The following is a 16,044-nucleotide window of genomic DNA, read 5'->3' on the forward strand; positions in this document are numbered from 1 at the left end:
CCCAGGGTTAGGTGGGTGTGGCTGGACAGGTTCACGGGATCCTTCTCCAGCTCTTACACTTCTGTACACCCTCTCCCCTAAAATGGATCTCTCTGAGAATTGTGTCTCTGCTGGGGGTGCCACGTGGGCCTTCTCCTTTCCATGCCCCTTTTCACATCGCCCTTCTTTAGTTTATGGCGGTTCATCACCAAGAGCGGTAAAATCCTCAAATGCCTGAAAAGGGGTGAGTCCAGGATTCCGAGTGGGGAATCCCAAGATGATAAAAGCATGAGAGTCTTGGTAAGAAATATTAAAGGGGTCAGGATCTGATTTTTATTTTATCCAGGTAGCAGCTCATGGCAAAGGCTCATGCTGTCCCCTCCTCCCCTCCATCTGATCCATCCGTTTTAGGGTTATAATTCAGAAGTGAGTTGTAGTCACGTGAGTGCATATTAACACATGTGTGAGTTGGAAAAGGGAAGTGAGTTTTTTTTTTCCTGGCAAAGTATGATCTGACTGGTTGGTTTGACAGTTGGCTTAGCCAAGTAGATGAAATCGTAGACATCTTCCATGAAAATAAATGAGCTAAATCTGCAGTATCAGTGTTGCGGCAGAGATATAACTGAAGCCATGTACAATACCTGATGTATTATTTGCACCCATTAACCTAGGAAAATAACTTAATTGTCAAATCAAAAGGGTTTCATAGTTTTTCAAAATTCTTTTAGGGAATATATGACCCAGAGTGGTTCTTGACCCTGGCTGTATGTGAAAACCACCTGATGAGCTTTTTTTTTTAATTTGTATTTATTTTTTATTTTTATTTTTGGCTGTGTTGGGTCTTCATGGCTATGTGTGGGCTTTCTCTGGTTGTGGCGAGCGGGGGCTACTCTTCGTTGCGGTGCGCGGGCTTCTCATTGCGGTGGCTTCTCCTGTTGCATAGCACGGGCTCTAGGTGTGCGGGCTTCAGTAGTTGTGGCACGCAAGCTCTAGAGCGCAGGCTCAGTAGTTGTGGCGCACGGGTTTAGTTGCTCCGCAGCATGTGGCATCTTCCTGGACCAGGGCTCGAACCTGTGTCCGCTGCATTGGCGGGCGGATTCTTAACCACTGCGCCACCAGGGAAGCCCCCTGATGAGCTTTTTGCAAAACTAAATATGCACTTACCATTCAGGCCACGGTTACACTCCTGGGCATTTATCCCCAAGAAAAGAAAACTTGTGTTGACACAAAAACTTGCCCACAGATCTTCGTAGCAGCTTTATTCATAATAGCCCCAAACTGAAGCCCAGATGTCCTTCAGCAGGTGACTGGTTAACAACCTGGTACCTCCATGGTCGCCATGGACTACCGCTCAGCAATATAAAGGAACAGGCTGTTGATACCTGCAGCCACCTGGATGCATCTCTAGGAAATTACGCTGAGTGAAAAAAGCCAACCCCAAAAGGTTGCGTACTGTATGATCCCACTTCTATGACATTTTTGGAACGGAAAATAGATTAGTGATCCCCAGGGTTTAGAGATGGAGTGGTGGGAGGGCCCGTACAGAATAAGAAGAGGCCGGAAGGAGCCCTGGAGCCTGAACTCCTTATTGTAGAGGTGTCTGGAGAAGTGGTTTGACCAAGGGCGGGTACCTGGTAAGTGGCAGAAGGAAGACTTGAACCTGGGTCTCTGTCTCATGTGCTGTGATAGGGTATGCTTGAAAGTGGAGACTCCGGAGTCTGAATTTGGGGTTTGCATCCCAGCTCTGCGTGTTATTAGCTGTGTGGCTTTGGGCAGCTTGCTCCCCTTCTCTAAGTCTGTCTCCTCGCCTGTAAAATGGAGATAATATTTACCTCATGAAATTATCATCAGGATTGTGAGAAGTTATTTTCACACTTTTAAAATACTACTCACAATGTAAGAAATACTCATATCTCCATCAGAACTAGTTACTACACACATACTGAAATCACATGTGTAATTGAAATTAAAACTTTATGAAATACATACCCTTAATATACATGGTCTCTTCTGTTTTCTATTTCATTTTTTATAAAGCTGGTCATGACCCCCTAAATTGATTTCATAACCGCTGGATGAAATAAAAATAAGGCATAGTGCTGTAAATAAGTATCATACCCTTTATTTTTCCTCTTAATTTTTCTCCCGAGACCCTTGGGTGGGCACTTGAACTGGGGAGGGGTGCAGGTGGGGTTCCTAACACCTCTGCACTCCTGGAGACCAGGGTAGGTTGCTGCTCATCACAGAGCCGTCTGCTTTCCCCATGAGAATCTCACCTTGAAGGCAAAGATGACCTCGTTCACCATTTCACGCCCAGGACCCGGCACAGCGCCCAGTGCCTGAAAGGCGTGACGGTGCAGAGGTCACGTGGGCACGGGCACTCGCTCACCTGTGCCCTTTCCTGAGGGCTTGGGTGTGATCGCGCCTCCACTGGTCAAATGGGACGGTAGTAACAGCATCTGCCTCGCAGGGCTCTTGTAGGACTAAGTGGGTTCTTGCAGGTGAGGCCCCTAGAGGAGCGCCCTTTGAAGCTCGTGGTGGCCTTTTTCCACTCACAGAGCATGTCAGCTGCAAGTGCAAGTGACATGATTGAGATAAACTTGGATTTACTCTCACCTTTAAAAAATAATGATTTGCCAAATTAGTTACAGATTATGTGTCTAGGGACTTTCAGCTGATTTTAGCGTGTCAGTGTGTTGTGACTCTGGGATGGGAGTTGCTGCCTTAGAACACAGGAAGCCTTCGTATTGTCCTTGGCAGAAAAGCTTTTTAAAAATGCCTTGGAAACTGCAGACGTCCCTGCAGCTAACTGCAAGTCTCACTGACCTTAACCGGGGCTTGGAAAGGCATCGGTCAGAGTCGAGGAGACTGGAATCCAAGCACGGGCGCAGGAGGGTTGTGTTCAGAGGCTGAAGAGGAAGGTTTGGTTTATTGCTTTGTTCTGCGGGTCACGGGTCACGTAAGAACTGCCGGCGCTTCCTCTCCGGACCCGCCTGCTCACCTGCCGCAGGTCTGCTGCTCTGTGCGGGAGGCCGGCCTGTTGTCTGCACTGTGACGAGGGATGACGGACGCTTTGGTCCCTTGAGCTTTTTTGAGGGGGAGTGGGAGGGGGTAACCGTTAAGATGGTTGTGTATTATAAAGCTGGGTGTGTTCCCCAGCGATATTTTGATAGCATTTCTTTGGGGGGAAGAAAATGGAGACTTTTTTCCTCCTCACTAATCGGGAAAAAATGTGTCCAGTGCCTTATTTTTTTCAAAGATCATGATTGAAACTGGCAGAGGGTTACTCTTCAGAAAGGATTTCTCATGTAGCGTGAATATTTTCTCTAGGAAGCTCATCTTCCCATCGCCCGGGCGGCCTCCCATTACGTAGCGCGCAGGGTACATGAGAACCACACCTGTGCGCGTTTGTGCCGAGGGGCACTTCGGAGGCAGGCTGAACCATGGTCGACCAGCAGGTGCCATTAACAGGAAATAGGACTGATTTTATTCAGCACTTTTCCTTTTTTACAGTAAAATGACGGTAGTTACCATAAATTGAGCTTGATAGGCGTTCCCATGTGCCTCCCTCGCCTGACCCCTTTTCATCCTGGAGACGCAGAGAAGGCCCCCTATTCGTGGAGTCGGACGTTAGCGGTTTGCTGTATGAGTGCCCAGTGCCCCTTATCTAACTGCTGGTTTTCATTTTTAGGCATCAAATGGGAATGTTTCCGAAGGGAATGAAACTTTAAATGGCGTTGCGGCCTCAGGCTACAGCATTTGCATGGAGGAGGGAGACGATTTGTCCTGCTTAAGAGTCCACCAACTCAAAGAGTTGGATCTGGATTTGAATTTGATTTCATTCTTCGGTGCTGTGGCTCTCAGCAGTCCGTCTATTTGTGGGATGGTGGTGTGTGCACTTTTATTTTCGATCTCTGTAGGCACCTCCACTTGGCAGCAAGGCAGTTGGCTGTCAGAAATGATACAGTGTGCCTGACACCCGTCACACGTACTTTGCCAACAAAAAGGAATTTCCTTTTTTTGATGAGCACAAAATTTCAAATGGCTATTGACCACGAGCCCTCTGAATGTTCTTGTGAATCTCATGAAGTTCTTTATGGTAGTGTAGCCCTTTACTGTGTTTCTGCGGCTTTTCTAGCTGAAATATCAGAAAATCATCAGCCCTTTGACACCTCTTACCAAATAGCACGGGGGACCAGGAGCCAAGGTCCGGCCACGTTGCCGTGTTTGGGGACTGGGCACCTCTCCTCTGTGTTTGCATCATTTCAGGACATTTTAGTTCCTCTGTCTTCCCTGGATTCTTTACCCCTACGAGAAGAATTCTGACAGTAAGCAGGGAAGCTGAGCTTGACCCTTAAATAGGAACAGGGGGCCAGCCAAACTCAGCAACACTGTGTCATGGACCTTCTCCTTCAGTGTGTTGTTTTCATACCCACTGCCTTAGGTGTGGGCGTTCCCCTCTCACAATGTCCCCTTTTCACGTGGAGTGGGAATCATGAACACTGCCTATCCCGGGTGAGGGCGTTTGTCATATTCAAACTGGAAATGCAGAAAGAACATTTTAAGATTCAATAAAAAACAATTCTGTTATCCCTGAGATAAGCAGGTTAATAGTATATAATGTCAGTATTTCGGCTGTAGACCATTATGTTGCTGTTGATCCAGGAGAAATATGGCATCGACTCAGTAGTTTCGTGTACTTTTTGCTAGCATGTTTCTCCGTGCTTTTTATTCTCCTTTTAAAACATCATGATCTGGTTTCTTCTCCTTTGTCGTTTTATGACTGGTCAGAGAATGACAGGGTTAAGTTCAAGCAGAAAGAAGAGCTATATTGGAGACCTAGATTTCGGATGTCAAACCATTTCAGTCTTTGTTCTGAGGTTGATGTAATTGATCCTTCCCCACTTATCGCATGTCTGTCCTTCTTATAACTTTCCCCAGAGACATATTTTTGAATGCTCTTGTTAGCATATTGTAAGATTCATTCAGTTCCTTGTAAGACAGTTAGGATTTATACTTTTTTGTTGTCTGCTGACCGTGTTTCCTGGGCTGCATTTTCCAAAAGGGAAACACCACAGAATCATTTTTTGCTGATGGCTGGTGGAGACACTCATCAATAGCTGAAAGAGGAGAAACGAGCAAAAAGCGTAGATGGAATGGTGTTGTGGGGATATGATTGCAAAGTTGGTTTTCATCGTTAGAGCCTGTTGGGCACCGTTGTCTCTGTGAAATGGGCTTGAGAGACGGTTGCTCACGCTTACTGTCCACTGTACACAGACAGCGGTAGTGGCTCAGCGAAAAGGCCCGGGGAGGGAGGAGGCCGGATCCTCTCCTGGAGATGCTTATGCTCTTGAGGGGGTAGGAAGAGGGGGGGGGGGTGCCCCGTGGCATGGCCGGCGGGAACATATGTGCACTTTCTTAGGGACTGCAGCTGCCACGGGGCAGTCTTTAACAATGCTTCTGAGCTAGGAGGTTAAATCTTCTCATTTGTTTTAAAAAGAGAAAGAAGAGACCCTCGCCATCTTTACATTGAGTTTGGATCCCAAGCGGGAGGGAGGTAGGAAGAGAGAGGGATTTAGGCGAGCAGGATTTTCTCCCAGGCCTCTCAGCATGTGGACACACAGATCAATTTCTTATCCTGCGTTCAGCTGGACACTGGGTTAGAGACTGTGTTGATCACGACGTCCCCTCCTGTTTCGTATCATGTAACGCATTCATTTCAGCCACTGAGCCTAAATTACTGTTTGCTTTCTTTCTGCCTTTCTTTTTCTTCCCCCCTGAAATGGTAAGAACTTGTGTAAGGATGAAGTTAGTTTATCCGTGCTAATGCTTTGATTTTTCTTTTCTCTTTCTCTTTGCCACAGTAGGTAACCAGTTAGGGGCCTTGGTACATCAAAGGTAAGCAGTGGGTTATGTTTTATTATTTATTGATCATTTCTAATTGTTTATTGATCCACCATCTGTACTAGAGTGTTAGAAAGTCAGAGGTTGAGAGTGTGAAAAAACATGGGCTAGATTTCCTTAAGACTCAACTTTTTTTGTAGTCCTTTCCAAGACAGTGTAAGCTGAAGGGATAAACTAATACAAGGTATAAAAAGCAGCCATTATCGTCTGTAAACTTAGAAGACTTCTGGGATGTTGGCGCTGCTCTTTCTGCCCACATATGTTGAATTTAAAAGTAGAGAATGTGAGAATTGTCCTCCTTGTTGGATGGTTTTGCCAGTATTTGTTTTATGGACCCTAACCTCTTCACTTGAGCAAAGCTGTGCTGAAGAAGTGTGACTTGCTGGGCTTTCACAAGATGGAGCTGGTGTTGCTCCAGTAGTCACGGTCTGGGAGGTGGGAGCCCGGGTCCCCCCACTGCAGTGAGAGGCCTCGCCGCGGAACCTTGGATGGCTGCCCGGCTGACGCCCTTCCTTAGTTTCCCCTCACAGAGTTCCCTAAACACTGAGAATTTAGAGAGAGACAAAGACCTCTGAGCTTTAAAAAGACCAGTCTGTAAGATGGAATATTTGTGGTCACAATGTTGTCCTTCAAAAAAGGATAAAATATACAGGAAACTGCCAGGAAGGCTTCTCTTCCCTAAGGGGTGAAATTTTATGCTGTGTATTTGTTACTGTAACATGTTATCCTTAACCTTCACCAGCAATGATACAGTTATAGCCTCCTGTGTTCTGTGCAGATGTTTAGGAGTTTCTAGAAATCACCAGGCGTCAGATAACCAAAAGATCTATTCTGGGGTTTTTTAGTTATTGTTTCTTTGTTTGCTTTGTTTTTTAATGAATTTGAAATATAGTCATTGAAATGAGGTCGTGTCAGTATCAAATGTAACTTTCCTATAAAACCATAGTTAATCAGGATTTTACTTTCCAAAATGTTTATACTTTGTGCGTTAGACCGGTTTCAGCCTTGCATTTAGCGTAGAGCTTTGTCTTCCAGGAAGCCCAAAGCAGTTCATCCTAATACGTTTTTTCCTCAAAGAGAGTCTGCTAAAATTGTCCCTGCGGGCTGAGGAGCTGCCTGAGTTTTGAGTTGTGCTGGTGTTGAACCCCTTCTAGTAAATTCCCCAGTGCTGTTTCCTGGGAGTCGACAGCTTGTGCTGCGTGTGGCTGCACGTGTGGGGGCACTGTTCCCTTCACCGCCTTCAGGGAGCCTCCCGACAGGGACCCCCGTCTAGCGTGCAACGTCCTGTCAGGCCGGCCGAGCCTTGCCGGTAACGGCCACGCTCTTACTCATGAGGAAGCCGGGAATTGCCTGATTTCGGTGTGAATTTGGATATCCCAAGAGGTAGAGAGAATCCCTGTGCATATGTAATCTGAGGATGTAAACACGGAAAGACTGTTTGCTCGCATCAGAATGATACAGTGGTAGTGCTATTTATGATATTGCATTTCTTCTAAGTGCTGCACTTTCCCTGAAAACATGCACTTTATTCATTCCTTTCCATGATGGGTAAAAATCCAGCTGTGTGAGAGATGTTTAAAAATGCTTACCTTTTTTTTTTTAAACTACTTGCATTTAGCTTCCTCCTAAGGTAAATGTTTAGATTTAATTGCTTTCTGGGGTGTTGGGCAAATTGGATATTGTCCACAATACACTGTACAGCAAATTTGAAGATTTGTTTGAAAGAGCCAGTGCAGTAGTTGTTTTTTTTTTAAAAAAAAAAAAAAAAAAAAAAACACGTAATGGATGGGGTAGCATTTAACAGAAGTACGTTGCCAAGTAAGCAAGGTAATTATTCTGTACTGGTCAGCACTGATTAGGCCTCGGTTGGATACCGGTTCCACCTGGGACGTCTCACAGTAAAAGGCAGATAAATTAGGAGGCCAGAACGTAATAAAAAGATTGGGAAACAAGGAATATTGAAGAGTAGTTGTCCCTCTTCATCTAGGGAGACTTGAATAGAAGTCTAAAACACTCCCCACTCCCCAGAGGATCTTCAAGTGTTCAGCAATGCTGAGGGTAGCTGTAGGAAGAAAAGGCAGTTGTTAGTGCAGTTGATGGTTTAATGAAAAAAATAGAGGTTTCCTCCTCTGACACAAGGAAAGGGGAGGCTTGGATCTTTTGAAGGAGTGATGGACCAAAGGGTTCATTAGATGACAGTCTTTGTGGATGGTTGTGGACTTGTTAGCCAAATTGGCATGATTTCTTTTAAGCCTTTATCTTCTAACATTGCCAATATGGGAAATTCGGGGAACCTAAAATGACTGCAGAATTCTTTATTCTGTGTATTTTTCCAAAATGTTCTTTGTTTTTAGGGCAGTAATAACAGAAGAATTCAAAGTGCCTGATAAAATGGTTGGATTTAGTAAGTATCCACATTATCTACTTTTTCCCTCATTTCTGTCCCTTATTTTCATTTTAATCTCTTAGTGTGAGTGTCACTCGTGGTAGAATGCTCTGCACACCATGTTCTCTAGAGCCCCGGAGCACTGCAGGACTCTCCAGGCTGAGGGGGAGACCAGAAGGTTGGGCCCTGGGTCCCCCCCGCCCCCACTTCAGCTAGAGAACCCCGTGTCATCGGCTGTGTTTCACATGCAGTTCCTGTGGGCTCGCTGAGGCCAACTTGATTTGTTGTGCCGTGAGCCAAGTGGGAATGTTTGCTGAATTAATTGTCACGCATGTGTGGTTAAATATGGAATGAAGGGGGCATGTTCTCACCCTGTTTAATTTGTTTCAGTTATCGGCCGGGGAGGTGAGCAGATTTCACGGATTCAAGCAGAATCTGGTTGCAAAATTCAGATTGCCTCGGGTAAGGGCTACTTTTTTTTTCATAGATCTCAGTTTGGTAGAAATCAGTCTTTTTTTTTTTACTGAGTTTTTCATATTTAGTACCTTTGCTTGTTGCTTAGAGGTTTAGGGGCTTGGGTAAGTATATGTGATTGCTGTTTTCCTTGCACTTTTGGAGCTGACCTCCCAATTGAGAACCAGAAAAACCAGAGCAGAAGTGGGCCCAGAGATGATGCCGCCCGTCTGGCCTCTGGGGAGACCCTCTGCAGCTCTGGGCCCGGTGTGGCCCCTCCCAAACACCTGCTGGTCTAGGACCTCTGTTTTCTGCACCAGAATGTTATGCCAGACATAGTGGGGCCTGGACGAGTCCTGGAGCTCTGGGCTCACGCCTGGGGACTGACTGCTCGCCAGCTCCCCTGGAGTAGACCGTCCCTGCCCTTCATCAAAAGAGGCCAGCTGAAGGTTCTGGCTAAATTAGCACATGTTAAACACAGTTCAGGACCTTTCCCAGCCTGGTGCATTTTGACCATGTGATATGGAGAGAGACAAACTGGGGAAGAAGAGTTTTTACTTTTGTTTATAAGTTTCATCATCTGAGTTTGACCTCTTTGCACAGCAGAGGATGGGATTTGGAGGACATTGGACCACAGAAATGTTTGTCATTTTAAAAGATACTTAGTACAGTGTCTTGAAGGCAGTTACTGCTGTTAGCTATTTCTCTTTAATTTTTTTTGAATATGAGTTTTCAGAGGCAGTTGTTTTTAGGAACAAAATAAAGCGTCGTGTGTGGTGTTGGAAAGTAAGATTTTTTTCCTCTCTTGTCAAATGGCCTGGAACCAGTTCCACGTGGGTGTCACTATTCTCTTGAAGTGTTCATGCAATTACTGGTCATAACTCTGATGTGCATGCCATTAAATTCCTTACGAGTGTGCCTCAGGGCTGCAAACAGATAACCATTAAACTACACTGCAAATGGACAAACTGAGGAACAGCGGGTTAAGTGACTCTGGCACTTACTAGCGTGCAAGCGGGTCAGATGTGAAGCTGAGGCTGGTAATCAGGACCGACTCAGAGACCTCTGCTGCGTCCTCCCAGCTTCCCCTGCAGGACTTGTTTTCATTTGGAGAATCTAGGGTGGAGCTACCAGCTTGATATTCTCTCCACAAGTGGAAGCAAGCTGTCTTTTTCTGGGAGCCGGGCCTTCTGTGGGGTTGGTGTAGGAACCAGCCCAGAGAGACAGTCTGTACACAGAGGCGAAGGTGCACGGTTGCCTGATGCCCACCAACACACCTCATCTTCTTGATTCTTCTTATAGAGAGTTCTGGGATTCCAGAGAGGCCCTGTGTACTTACCGGAACCCCAGAAAGTATTGAGTAAGTTTATTTTATTTACTTTTTCCTTTCACTCTTCTTCCTCCTTCCCCAGATGGGGAGAAATGGAAGGGCAGAATTGTTACTGAACACTGTCGATCTGTGCTGCAATCTGGCCACGAAAGCAGGTGCTTCCTTAGAGAAGGATCTGGGAGGTTGCCACGTCAGGGGAGTTGTTGTTCTGTTACCTTAAACACATAAGGTATCACCTTTTTTTCAAACCCCACAGAATTTCTCACAGCTGTCATAACATCTGCTTCATAAACCAGGTCCTCGAGAGTGTACTTTCACCCTGCCTGAATGCTCTCATTAACTCGCTTCTTCCGTGTTAATATCTCCTTTACCTGAGCAGGTCTGGATCAGTAAGCCTCTCACTTTGTGAAGCATTGAGAATCCTGGCATCAGGTCTTTTGCCTGGGGCTGATCCCGTTGCCCTTCTGATATTTGTGAACCAAATGAATCTACTCTTTGTGGCCATTGCTCCACTCAGAGGGCCATATGGGTGTTTGGACTTTTGGGGCCCTTACTGCAGCCTTAAGACTAGCATTGCTCTCCTGGTACACGCATGCTTGGAGCCTTGTACCAGATGCAGGCCTCGTAAATCCAAGAAGCCCCTGGGGAAAGGGGAGGTACTAACTTAGAGTCTGCTCTCCTTCCTCTTTCAGTCTACCGAGTAGCGTTGCATTTGGGGACAGGGGTGCTGAGATTATGTCTGGCTCAATAGGTAGGGCTGTTTTATTGTTTCCATTTCTCAGGGAGTCTAGATGAGTTTAAATTTTCTTGTTCTGCTGTAACATTGCAAGCAGTGAACCAGAATAAATATCACTGGCAGGTGTGCATTATAGGGCAAGCAGGATGCTTTTGCTGGAGTCAAGGCACTTTTCTTCCAACACAGGTTAATCTAGTACACAAGCAAAATATTAAAAAGCTGCTGTAACTGAGAAGATACACAAGGCTGACTCTACACAAAGGCTCAAGACTACAGAAGGCAACATCTATTTCCTGCCATTCGCTTCTTTCTTCCTACTCTTTTAAACATTCCTGCTTCCTCTTCTACCCAAGCAGTGGAGGCAATGGGATTATAACTTTAGGAGGAAACAGTTTTTTCTTCAGTGTGCAGTATAGCCAGCCTGTTTAGTAGCTGAATTTTTCCCTATTAAAAGAACCACAAAATAGATTGTACGTGGTGATTTAAAGAATAAATACTGCAAATAACAGCCATGGGAAATTCTGGTGCAGAAAAGGAAATTGGCCCAACGGATGACCTCGGTAGGCTGGGTTATTCTATTTCAGCATTGCCATTTCCCTCCCCAGTCTCCAGGTACATCAGCATAAAATCCCACGTGAAATGCAGGCTCGTGACAATCTGACATGAAAAGCACAAAGCAGGTGTATATGACTGTACAGCTGCACCAGGGCCCTGCCTCCTTTTTTTCCCACCCCTTGAAACCAAACTGGTGATTCGTAGCCGTAGCTTAGAAGTCATCGAGCAGTCTGGTTGGTTATGGAGAAGAAATTTGGAGTTTGAGAATTCAAATGATGATTACTAACCCTTGCTTTCTCTCTTCCCGTCTTTCTCATTGCTTTCTCTCCTGCTCTTATTTAACAAATATCTGTTGAGCATATGCTCTGTGAGAGGGGTAATGCTGGATCGGGGAGCAGCAAGAGATGCAGAGGGGACAAAGGTAGACACTGCCACCAGAGCAGCTGACATTCGAATCGGAGACAGGCGTGTCTGTGGCGTGCACGCGAGACACAAGTGCAAGCAGAGGGCAGACGTGGAGGGGCTGTTTTGGAACGTTGCTGTTGTGGTGTGCGTTGCTTTTAAATTCCAGCCCAGTAGCGTGGCGGATGGCAGAGACCTCCCGGGTTGTGAGGGCAGGAGCTGGAGCTGGATGGAGGGCTGCCTTGACTCCTTCGCGTGTTCCCCCGGTGCTGCTTCCCCTTCCTGGGCGCCTACAGCATTCATTTAATGCTGGCTCTCTTGTGGTTCTTTTCCCTCCCGAAAGACAAGCCAAACGGCTCCTGGGACAGATTGTGGACCGCTGTCGGAATGGACCTGGCTTTCATAATGACATAGACGGCAACAGCACGATCCAGGAGATTCTCATCCCTGCGTCTAAAGTGGGGCTGGTCATCGGCAAGGGAGGGGAGACAATAAAGCAGTTGCAGGTGCGTGAGCCCTTGGCAGAGCAGCGCTTAACAGCCCTCCTCCTCCTCCGTCTTCCCGGGTTGGGAGGTTCTGTCGCGGCTGTGGCGTGTCCGAGCTGGGCTGGCTGTGCACCACGGTGCAGAGCTCCCCTCGAAACCTCTGCCCGAGTGCCTCTGCGGTTCTGAACGTTTTCTGTGGCCAGGCTTGATGCCAGCTGTGACGCCAAGGCCTGGGGTCCCCGTGAAGTGGCAGCATCCACTGTGGCGATGAAGCCCTGTTAGGACTCAGATAAAAATCCTGTGTCCAGAGCCGGGGGCCCTGAGCCAGGAGCACTCCTGCTCGTTAGTTGTGAGATCAGAGTTATGCTCGTGTGCTTTTCTAAGGCTCAGGGTCCTCGTCTGTAAGAGCAGGGAGGGGCCGGCCTCGCTGTTGTAATGAGCTGAAATAATACCCGTTATTTTGATTTACATGAGACCCTTAGTGCAGAGCCCGCCACTGACTAAATGCTCCGTGAACATTTGCTGCTCTGAGCTCCAAAATCCCTCACGTGAGACACTTGGGCCAAACGTGTTGTAGAATTTAATAGCCCCAGCAAGTTTTGGGGCTGCATCCCGTAACCGAGTGCAGGTTTCCATGGCTAAACCTAACAGTCACACTGCATGAGAGGAGGGCTGGAAGTATGCTCACGTGAGTTCAGGGTAGTTTTGCTGCCAGATTTAGTTAGGAGCAAGCTCTTCTTTCCGAGCTCTGGGCTTTCAGAGTTGCGGGTCGGGGTTGTGGCCTGCCTGTGCGCTCTCGCGTAGCCCGGTCCTTGGATGTGGAAGGCATTCTCCTGTGGACTCCTAAGAGTTCAGACTTCAGAATCCCAGAATCCAAATTTTGGTGCCGCGCTCATCGGCTCTGGAGCCTTCGGTAGCTTGCTCACAGCTCTCCTCTGGGAGGTCGAGAAGTGGTGGCCCTTCCCTCCCATTGCTGTGCGTGAGCTCTGACCACGTGACGTTACATAGATTGTCTAGCTCAGTGCTTATTAGCATTTTGTAAAAGTAGCTCATTCATATTTAGATATTCCAGGGACCGGAAAGGGAGGAGAGTTTTGGGAAACGGTTTTCTCTGTCAGGCTTGGACGCCCTCAAGCACGGCGTGTACATCAGCATTCTCGGAGGCCAGCCTCACGGGCCGGATCAGAGGGCAGTGCCTTTGGTAGTGGGGCATGGCTTACCGTGGACACGCCCCGACCCGTGCAGCTTGTGCCGTCCTGCGTGCCTCTTGCTGACAGTGAGGGCTGTACCGGTGTGTGTGCCCTCACAGGAGCGGACAGGTGTGAAGATGGTCATGATCCAGGACGGCCCATTGCCCACGGGAGCAGACAAGCCTCTTCGCATCACCGGAGACCCGTTTAAAGTACAGGTAGGAGAGAAACCATGGATCAGGCAGGTCCTGGGTGTGGCGGTATCACTTGGTAGTACTTGTAGAGCTTTTATGTCATTCAAGAAATTATAAAACTGGGTGTTCCTTGAGCTGTTTTCCCAAACCAAGTTTGGTGATGCAAAGAACGGGGCTGTGCTGCCCGGTACCAGAGCTGCCGGCCACGGGGCTGTTGGAATTTGTTCACATTAAATAAAACGTGAGCTCCTCATTTACACCGGCCATGGTTCAGCGCTCAGAGCCGCATGTGGAAGGTGGCTGCCGTCAGGGCAGCCCATGCACAGAACTCGTCCATAAGCGCAGAAGGTTTTATTGGCTGGCACAGCCCTGATCAGATGCAGTTTTCGATGTTGAGCTGTGGTCAGCTCAGATGCAGGCTCCCTCTGGCTTTTATTTGTTTGTTCTCTAAACCCATTTTTACAAGATCACTGGCTGAGGTGGGAGGTGACCAAAGGTGCCAGTACCACACAAGGCACGTGTGTGCCCTCGTAGCAAGCGTCCTGTGTGCGTCAGAGGACAGCCGCAGGTGCTGAAAGCGGGGGCTTAGGTCTGAATCACCCAGGTGCTCCATCTTCCAGCACCTGGGCTGTTAGCAGGAGTGCGTGTGGGCTGTGGGTGTGGGAGTGTGTCTGTCCCCGTGAGACACGAATGCTCTTTTTTCTGCCCACTGCAGCCTGCCTGATCTTCGCTGCATTTAGAGTAGCTCCAGAGCGACACACCTTGGTGAGCCAGCCCGTCAGCGACAGCTGTCCCTCTGCAGGGGCTTTGGGGCTTTGATCCAGCAGAGGTTACCAGTCTCTGGCAAAAGAATTCCCGTAGTTCTTAATGCTGTCGTTCAGCTGAACTCAAATGATATCACTGGTAGTTTTTTTTGTCAAGGTTTCTATATGTAAAATAATGATTTTAAAACAGGTTTGAGGGCCGGTGATTACAATGGCTGCTTTGCTTAGGTTCCCGTCAGCAATGCAGCCCTTCACTATCTACTGCCCCGTCAGTTCCCCCAGAGTTTCTAATCTCTTTAGATGTAAACAGGTGGGCTTTAATAAAAAAAAACAGACTGCACCTAATCTTCCTCACTCGGCTCATGCAGTCCAGCCTGGGACTCCTCTGCTGTGTGTCGTAGAGCTCTGAACGGAGGGGAGAGCTGGCTGGACACAGAAAGCCTGCCTCCCAGAAGCCCTCCACTCTTGCCTTCTCCAGTGGAACGTTTGGCTTTATCTTTTGTAGAAAGAATACCTGGGCAAAGAGCTTATTTCATTGATGTTTCATGAATTTGCAGGAAAATTATTATAAAGAAAGGTTTTCAGTATTTTTTTTATTTTAAAACTGTATTCCATATTTTTTATTATGAAGAAGCTGTCTGCTTTATTTAGGGTATATTGTTCTTTGGCTTTCTTTTTATTTTCCCCTCTTCCCAACTTTTTATTATGAAAAACTTCAAATATATAGAAACGTTGAAAAGATAGCGTAGCGAACATCTGAATACCCTCAGCCTACTTACTGTTTTGTTTGTGTGTTTAGGTTTTATTTTTTTGCTTCACCATTTGTAAGTAAATGTCAGATACTGTGACTTTTTACCTCCAAATCCTGCAGTATGTATCTCCTAAGAATAAAACTTGCTTCTGTAAAACCAGGCCTAAGAAAATAACGGTAATCCCATAACATCATATTATAGTCAGTCCATGTTCCGATTTCTCCAAATGTCATGAGACATTGCTGCTTTGGGTTTTCGTTTGGTTTGATTTTTCCAGAACTGGGACTCAGTTTCAGTTCTAACATGACCTTGAGTTGTGCACGGTTGCTCCTTAGCACAGGCTCCTGTGGGGCCAGTGCTGGCATGGGTGGGATGGACTGACTCAAGTGCATTCTTGGGGGTGAGGACACTGAATGCGCCTTAGAGACAGTCAGGTGTGAGGGATGGTCTTGCCAGTTGGTAAGATGTTCGATCTCTGAGTGCCAGAAGGTATTTTCGGGCTCCCAGGCTGGCCTTTTCCCTTTTCCTCCCTGGAGCTTCTCTGCCATGGGATGCGTTGTTAATGTCTTCCTTCCCATGGAAACTGCCCACTGCCAGAGCTCTCAGACCCCACCCTTGCCCACTAGAAAGAAATGGCACGTCAGTAATACGGTGGAGCGACCATCACCAATTTAAGAGGGTTTGATCTTTCACCTGGTGTCATGTCTTTTTTCAGGATGTTGCTTTCCTTAATGCCTTTTATCTGTGTCTATGCAGCAAGCAAGAGAAATGGTATTAGAGATCATCCGAGAAAAAGACCAAGCTGATTTTCGAGGTGTACGCGGTGATTTCAGCTCCCGAATGGGAGGAGGCAGTATAGAGGTATGCTTGAGTCACAGGTTAGTAGGCAAGTTTAAGGTTGTAGGGCACGCTTC

At 47.1% G+C, this 16,044-nt stretch overlaps 1 protein-coding gene across 11 annotated transcripts in view; it reads left to right on the forward strand.

Annotated features, from left to right (window-relative positions):
* Window positions 1-16,044, forward strand: part of FUBP3 (far upstream element binding protein 3) — a 49,610-nt gene that overhangs the window by 17,137 nt on the left and 16,429 nt on the right. For 5 of the 11 annotated variants that reach the window (XM_082400789.1, XM_082400796.1, XM_082400788.1 and 2 more), the window contains 7 exons: window positions 5,844-5,877; window positions 8,238-8,287; window positions 8,660-8,731; window positions 10,135-10,207; window positions 12,089-12,251; window positions 13,540-13,638; window positions 15,887-15,991. In XM_082400789.1, coding sequence (XP_082256915.1) covers window positions 8,275-8,287; window positions 8,660-8,731; window positions 10,135-10,207; window positions 12,089-12,251; window positions 13,540-13,638; window positions 15,887-15,991 — 525 coding nt within the window. In that variant the 5' untranslated portion in view covers window positions 5,844-5,877; window positions 8,238-8,274. Of the gene's footprint in view, window positions 1-5,843; window positions 5,878-8,237; window positions 8,288-8,659; window positions 8,732-10,024; window positions 10,083-10,134; window positions 10,208-12,088; window positions 12,252-13,539; window positions 13,639-15,886; window positions 15,992-16,044 lie in introns of all 11 variants that reach the window. The other 6 variants (XM_082400790.1, XM_082400797.1, XM_082400791.1 and 3 more) reach the window with 3 other exon arrangements.

This window comes from Balaenoptera borealis (genome assembly GCF_965194805.1).
Source record: "Balaenoptera borealis genome assembly, chromosome: 8".
NCBI classification, from domain to species: Eukaryota; Metazoa; Chordata; class Mammalia; order Artiodactyla; family Balaenopteridae; genus Balaenoptera; species Balaenoptera borealis.